The 7,863-nt window shown below is 51.6% G+C and overlaps 1 protein-coding gene across 6 annotated transcripts; it reads left to right on the top strand.

The window, feature by feature from the left end:
- Positions 1 to 351: 351 nt before the first annotated feature.
- On the top strand, positions 352 to 6,185 carry LOC138243164 (uncharacterized). 6 transcript variants are annotated; one of them, XM_069198676.1, is made up of 7 exons: positions 352 to 461; positions 1,631 to 1,667; positions 2,399 to 2,598; positions 2,927 to 3,081; positions 3,680 to 4,068; positions 4,692 to 4,900; positions 5,635 to 6,185. In XM_069198676.1, exons 2-7 carry the CDS (start codon positions 1,652 to 1,654, stop codon positions 5,845 to 5,847), a joined length of 1,182 nt encoding a protein of 393 aa, XP_069054777.1. In that variant the 5' UTR covers positions 352 to 461; positions 1,631 to 1,651; the 3' UTR covers positions 5,848 to 6,185. The 6 variants fall into 6 exon arrangements, with proteins under 6 accessions (XP_069054777.1, XP_069054779.1, XP_069054776.1 ...); XM_069198678.1 differs by having other exon boundaries at positions 1,628 to 1,667; positions 2,405 to 2,598; XM_069198675.1 differs by having other exon boundaries at positions 353 to 461; positions 1,628 to 1,667.
- The last annotated feature ends 1,678 nt before the right edge of the window (positions 6,186 to 7,863 follow it).

Raw genomic sequence — 7,863 nt, 5'->3', positions numbered from 1 at the left:
CCTCTCTCGGGACACAGCTAGATGAGCTCCTCGGAACAATTAATTCCTCACCATCAAACAGGGGGCGGAGGGGTCCCACGGGCTGAACGGGCCCCTGGTGGATGCAGGTGTGTTCACACGGAAGCTAAGGCGGGACGCGACAGAGACTGGGGACGCGCCCCGAGAGACACAGACGGGTTGGACAGCGGACGGTTGAGGAAAGCCGACGCCTGTTCTTATTTTGACTGGCCTGGAAAACTCCCACCTCTTCAGAAATCACCCGTTTCAGCAGGAAAGGCTGCGTGTCGCGCGGGGTGAGGGGTTCAAGGGGAGGAGGTAGGCGGGGCCGCGTTCACACAGGTCTGTATCACCAACCTGCCCCACTTCCTCCTCCTCTCGCACGCTTTTATTCCTCTCACGCTGCGAAGATCAGATCCTTTCCAGAAGCGCAGCCGGCTATGCGCGTTTCCAGCAGCTCCTCGGTGCGTATTTGAGCTCGGTCCTCTTCTGCGTGGCCGCTGCCCCGCGCGATCAGCTTACCGGTGCTGACGCGCTTGATCGGGCCGGCCTGCGGGTTTGCGGGTTTTGCTCTGCATTGTGTGTCGGGGTGGGTACGCCGATATTAATCCACGATCCAGGGTCACACGGACGCGCCGATCCTACGCGAGCACGGAGTGTGTGTGTGTGAACTGTGATGGACTGGTGTCCTGTCCTGTGTGTGTGTGTGTTTTAAGCAGGCTTAAAAGTTAATTCCACGCCGAAACGTGGACAGAAAAAAAAACCCAGCGTGTGTGTCCGTTTCTGCTTTTCTGCGTGGAATGAATCCCCGCCGCACTCTTTCACGGTGCAGGGCTGTGTGTGTCTCGGGGTTCCTGTTCCAATCAGAAAGGTTCAGATCTGCGTCTGTGGGGGGTTTTAATGACCGATGCGTAACGCAATAAGGATTAAAAAGGGACACGCGCGTGGCTTTCTTTCGGGTTCCCCTGTCTCGCGTGAAGAGCACTAGAACTGTCATTCAGTAGGAATGTGCAACTTCACTCCGATCCCCAGCAAACGCGGTAGAGGCAGCAGCTATAAAATAAGATGAGATGTCCGTGAGATACACAGACAGGGAGCTGGGGGTCAGAGCGCAGGGTCGGCCATTTATACAGCACCTCTGGAACAGTTGGGGTGAAGGGCTTCCTCTGCCGGCCGCGGGATTGGAACCGGCAGACCCTGAGGCACAGAGTCACCGCTCCGCGCTCCGCCCCTTTGTATATAAGGAATTAATTCATTAGATACAGCGAGGCACTGGCAGAAACACACCAGCGACCCTCTACTCGCCAGCGAAGAAGCAAACACGCACGCTGGAGCTGCCCCTATAATGAAGGACCCTGGAAAAAGTTTCCTCTTACCCAAAAGGGGGGTACAGGTCATATTATTCAACCCCCTTACACCTATATAGCGCCTTTCCGGACTCTCCAGCTCACGGGGATCCCCTCCACCCCCCACCAGTGTGGAGCCCCGCCTGGGTGACGCTTAGGGTGACAGAGATGCAGGGAAAGGAAGAGCACATACTGACCACAGATTTTTTTAAAAAACGAGGGAGGGAGAAACCAAGCTATTTAAAAAAAAAAAACATTTTAATCTCCGTCTCTCTCTTTTCCAGAAGTAAAGAAGATCAGAAACAAAAATGGCGGAGAACAAAGGTAAGTGTGTTGGTACCTCCGAGGTCGAAAAAAGGATCACCGACTGCATGCCATGTGCGTGACAAGTCGGCTTAAAGATCAGACGCTGTTAAATGAAGGAACTTCTCATCCCGTTATATTATAAGGACGGAAGTCTGAGAAAATCAAAGATGACGTTCTTGAGCAGCGTCAAGTGAGATCTAATTTACAAAATCGAAAATAAATGCCCCCCAAAACATTCCCGGTTACATGCTGGTTATATTATCCTCGGGAATCTCTTCCTTATGTCCAAATGGCTTCAACTGTGGGAACGCGTAGACCTGATGGAAGTCTGATAGGACTTAGGGCGCCCTCTGGCGGAAAAAGGCCGAATTATCAGTGGCTCGGCCCTCTTCAACAATGAGGCGTCCTCAAACAACTAGTAAAAAAAGTTACTCGTTACTACTAAAAGACCCGCTTATTAGATCTCGGTTACCACCATTTCCTCATCGATGTTCTAGAAAATTAATTTTTATTTTTGGATTTAAGTGAAAACAGCGCTGTGGTTCCCCCTTCGGGAATGGCGCAAACTCCCGGCTCTTTCCTCCCTGTTGCTGGGACGAGCTTTTCCTACAGCGGCCGAGGCAGCTGCATTTGAACGCTCTCCTCCCCTCCTGTCTTATCCGTCTGCCAGGCTGTTTTTGGCGGCCCGCGGCGGATTTTAACGTGGCCTCCTGTCCGGTTTCTCTCTCTCTCCCTCCACCTGAGTGCAGCCGCAGTCCAGGCCGGTTTTCACGCGGTGCAGTCGGTGATCCAGCTCCAGGAGCTGGTCTCCGTGGTGCAGAAGGCGGCCGTGCTGTTCAAGGTGTCCTACTTCAGCCTCTGCCAGTACCCGGATCTGGAGACCAAAGTCCACCAGCGGGGGACGGAGTCGCGCAAGCTGTGCATCTCCACGGCGGCTACGTTTTTACAGGTAGGCAACATACCCTTTAAATATCATTATTGCTGGCCCATCAGCACTAATAGTGATGCTCGTGTAGTGGACCACTGCCTGGAAGTGTATTTAAAACTGATGGGGGTGGGGAGGCAGCACGTCTGTACACAAAGGATGGGGGTGTGGAACAACCTGCCCAGTCCATGTGGTTGAAGCCGATGCCCTGGCTCCTCTCCAGACACAGCTGGGTGAGCTCCTCCAGTCAGGACAGGAGGCTCTTCTGTACATAGAGGGTGGTGGGGGTGGGGAACAAGTAACTTTACCTTTCTCTCTCATTTCCGGTTCTTCCCCCCCCCCCCCCCCGAAGTGCGCCAACGTGGGGACCGACATCATGAAACGGGTGTTCCCAGCAATTCGGCAGGCGGTGAGGGACCAGCAAATGCAGTCGGCCCGGGTCAGCCTGGAGCTCTCCAAGACCCTGATCCAGAAGATGTGCTCCGACGTGCAGAACGTCGTGGAAAAGTACGCATCTTTATTTTCTCTGGGGAATTCCAGCTGCGACTGCTGGGTCTGTTGATGCTTTCTTGGGAAAGGGGGTTAAATATCATTCTCATCATTTTAATCAGAGTTCAGTCAGTCTCAAGATGGAAGGGTTGAACTGAACAGCTGTGCAAATGGATAAAGGCTTTTGAACGATACGTCAAGTCTCACGTTCGTTTCCCCCCCCCACAAGGCACTTGTTTTTCTCTGTCGTGAGAACATAAGAAGGGCCAAGTCCTCTTTTTCATTTCTAACCGGTCTAGCCAGTTTTAATGGTTCATGGATCCGAGGCTGCAATGGTGCGAAAGTAGCCAGTTTTCAACCACAGAGCTGGGCAGGTTGTTCCACACCCCCACCACACTTTGTGCAAAGAGGTGTTTTCTGTTCTCCGCTTTCAAATGCTTTCAGATAGTTTTACACTCCCTTCAGACTAAAGAGACTCAGTTCCTCCAGCCTGACGGTGTGGGACAGACTCTTCAGACTAAAGAGACTCAGTTCCTCCAGCCTGACGGTGTGGGACAGACTCTTCAGACTAAAGAGACTCAGTTCCTCCTGCCTGTTCTCTCTCTCTCGACCGCAGGTACGAGAGCCTGAACGGCAGCGTGGCCAGCACCTGCAGCGATGTGAAGGCGGTCCGCGAGAGCGAGCAGCAGGAGAGGGAGAAGAAGACACAGGAGGCGGAGGCGCTGCGGGCGCAGGCCCACGCCCTGAAGGACCGGCTGGCCCGCCTGAACGAGGAAAAGGCCCGGGTGGGCCGGCAGATCCAGGACAAGCTGGTGGAGAAGAGGCGGCGCCAGGGCGGCTGCTGGGCCTACAGCGACAAGAGCAACAACGCCCGCCTGAGCGCCCTGGAGGGTGAGCTGCGCCACCTCTACGGGCAGGACAACCGCCTCACACGGGAGATCTGGGACAACGCGGCCGAGCTCAACCGCATGCAGGCCGTCTACTCCCAGGTGCTTGTGGAAATAGGTAAGCGTGCCGATTGAGGGGGGTGTCCATGCCTGGTCCTGGACTGGTGTCCTGTCCAGGGTGTGTGTGTGTCCTGTGATGGACTGGCGTCCTGTCCAGCGTGTGTGTGTGTCCTGTGATGGACTGGTGTCCTGTCCAGCGTGTGTGTGTGTCCTGTGATGGACTGGCGTCCTGTCCAGGGTGTGTGAGTGTGTGTGTGTGTCCTGTGATGGACTGGCGTCCTGTCCAGCGTGTGTGTGTGTGTGTCCTATGATGGACTGCTGTCCTGTCCAGGGTGTGTGTGCTGTGATGGACTGCTGTCCTGTCCAGTGAGTGTGAGTGTGAGTGTGAGTGTGAGTGTGAGTGTGAGTGTGAGTGTGAGTGTGAGTGTGAGTGTGAGTGTGTGTGTGAGTGTGTGTGTGTGTCCTGTGATGGACTGCCGTCCTGTCCAGGGTGTGTGTGCTGTGATGGACTGCTGTCCTGTCCAGGGTGCGTGAGTGTGTGTGTGTCCTGTGATGTACTGCTGTCCTGTCCAGGGTGTGTGTGTGTGTGTCCTGTGATGGACTGCTGTCCTGTCCAGGGTGAACCCTGCCTTGTGCCTGTTGCTTGCTGCCCACCCTTCTCCCTCTCTCCCTCTCCCTCAGGGAAGCTCGGGAAGCCCAAGCAGCTGCAGGAGGTGCAGCGCTGCCTGTCCCGCGTCCAGCAGATCCTGCTGAGGCTGCACAACTTCTGCGACACGGCTCGGGTGGCCATCGCCAGCCTGGGGCAGAAGACCGAGGCGGGAGAGAGCTTCCTGGATTACATCCAGGACTTCAAGGAGGAGTACCTGAAGAGCCTGGATGAGGCGGAGCAGGTGGGTGGAGGGGCAGAGGGGCAGATCGGTGGTGTGATTTTCTCTCCCGAATTTCAGTGGGAGCCTCCGTCAGTCAGACGGGTAGCTCTCTACAGTAGCTGGAAATAAGGAAACTACGATATTTTAGGACAGACATTCATTTTAGAGTTAATAACTGCCATTTTTCTCCACACATCTACACACTGTGAACAAATGCACACTACACACATTCTGACTACAATGGCACCGTACACATCAACACAATGCATACACTCAACTGATCTGACACAATCGCACTCTACACCCTACTATACTGTATACATACTACACACGCACAAACATTCGTACTATATCCATCAACACATCGCATACACACTACACACGCACACACATTCATACTGTACACATCGTCGCAACGCATACACACACTGTACACACAACTGATCTGTATTCACAATATACACAACGGCACACTACACATGCATGCACATTCGTACTACATACATCAATGCATACACACTTTACACACCACTGATCTGTATACACAATACACACAACCACACTCTACACCCAACTATACTGTATACACACTACACATTTGTACTGTGTACATCAATGCAACACATACACACAATTGATCTCCGCACACGCACACTGCAGTCCTTCCAGGTGCTGTGTGCCTGCTGCTCCAGTGTTGGGGAGAAGTTCTCTCACTGCGAAGACGCCTACAGCTTCCTGGCCCTGCGCCCCTCCAGTCTGTCTGCGGAGCAGCTGCAGAGGGAGTACGACCGGGCCCTGCAAGAGCTGGAGCAGCTGAGCCTCTCCCAGGACATGGCCATCGGAGTCTGAGGCAGGAGGACGAGGACCGGGAAGAGCTCCCTCACTGCCTCTGCGCTTCCTGCATTATAATGGGGTCCCTGTTTGGCCATCTGTCTAGTTTCTTGACGATGTCATGTGGTGATTTATGATGTCATGGAGGATGGGAATCGCTTTTCCCTGCTCCTGGGGTTCTGGTGAGGGGTTATCATGCAGACTAGGATCAAGGCTAGGGTGTTGCTAATCTACAGCAGGGGGGTTTGGTTATGTCCATGTTTCTAGTGTGACTGCAGAAAATTTCAAATGCACCTTTTTGACTATGTTCATTAATGGCATTTGGACAGCTTAAGTGAGGGAGGTGACTGTCACATAGCTCCACAATGTCATACTTGGGATCCCCCACACACGGTGTAATTCATGTGCCTGATCCCCATCTGTATGGCATAAAATAATGGAACTGCACAATAAAATGGTCTCGTCTGTGATACAAGCTGCCCAGCCCTGTGGTTTAAGCCGATACCCTGGCTTCTCTCCAGACACAGCTGGGTGAGCTCCTCCACTCAGAACAGGAAGCTCTTCTGTACACAGAGGGTGGTGGGGTTGGGGAACAAGCTGCCCGGCCGTGTTGTTGAAGCTTATTCCTTCGCTTCTCTCCAGACACAGCTGGGTGAGCTTCTCCAGTCAGGACAGGAGGGTCTTCTGTACACAGAGTGGGGCGGGGGTGTGGAACAAGCCGCCCATCCCTGTGGTGGAAGCCGAGACCCTGGCTTCTCTCCAGACACACCTGGATGAGCTCCTCCAGTCAGGACAGGAGGCTCCTCTGTACATAAAGGGTGGTGGGGGTGGGGTACAAACGTACCCCTCCATTTGACTAAACAACCTTTTCTCCATATCCCTGCTTTACCCTGAGAGCCAAGAGGGTGGAGTCCCATCCAAATTACAAAAGACAACACATCTATTCAACTGACACTCAGAGGTGACCGAACACATTTCAGGTTTACACCCCAGTTAAACATGCCTTTCCTTCATTTCAGATCGCTCTGCTCCCCATGATCTCTGAAAACCCACTCTCACACACCACGCCCTCACATCGCACATGGCTCTACATTCACCAGCTGTAATACAGCTACGAACAAAGACAGACATTGAAGTTCGCCATTACTAAATGACATTCGTATTAGTTCATGCATGTATTAATGTTCACTGGAAAGCAGTTTCAGTTAAATATTAATATGTTCCCATCGACAGCTGCATAACAGACTCATGACAGTAGTGACCGTATTATGTCCACCCTATCTGGGGATGTTCTAATGTGACTCCAGCTGCTTCAACCACATGAAGAGGTGATGTCAGTTCGTTCCCCTACTTCAGTAACCACTAGAGGGCAGCAGCTCTTGCTCTGAGTTCGCTGAAAGAGAGACTTACAGAAGACACAGGCACAAGAACGGAGCCTGGAGAGATGTTCAAATAAACGCCGCCCCCCAGGGAGACCCGACTGTGTAAGAGCCTGGGACCTGTGAAAAGAGTCTTTTATATTTCTATTTAAGTGATTTTTTTAATATTTATTTTGTATTGCTGTACGCATCTTAATTTTTCGTCTATTCTGGTGTCTGGTTTTCTGTTTTTTTGGCTTGTCTTGGACTGCTGTAACACATCAATTTCCCTTCAGGATCAATAAAGTCCTATATATCTTCTGCTCTGTTTTGTACCTTACAGAATGATGAGTTAAAAGCTAAGTCAGCCATTTACAGAGCAACACCCACACTAACACAGATGATTTTTTTAAATTCCCACAACAGATAACAGTATATTCAAACAAAGCAACAGCAATATAATAAACCTGACAGGAGCTACTTTAACACCTCACGCTCTTTCACACTTCAATTCTCTCAACAGATGGGCAAAAAAAAATTCCAGCAAAGAGATAAGACTTTTATTGTCCCCTGAGGGAATTTTGTATGGACACCCAGCACTCCTGTACATTTAAATAGCATGCACAAAAAGAGAGAAGAAAATAAAATCATTGCACATTACACTATTACAAAAAATAAGAAAAACACTGCACATCATTCTATTGCACATGTACAGTAGAACACATAACATGGAACGTTTATAACACATCGCAAAAACATATTGCACTCAGGTGGGTTGTAAGAGTCAAAATTGTT

The sequence above is a fragment of the Lepisosteus oculatus genome, chromosome 14 (assembly GCF_040954835.1).
Source record: "Lepisosteus oculatus isolate fLepOcu1 chromosome 14, fLepOcu1.hap2, whole genome shotgun sequence".
NCBI classification, from domain to species: Eukaryota; Metazoa; Chordata; class Actinopteri; order Semionotiformes; family Lepisosteidae; genus Lepisosteus; species Lepisosteus oculatus.
Note: the sequence above shows the minus strand (reverse complement) of the source record. Positions and strands in the feature narration are given on the sequence as shown.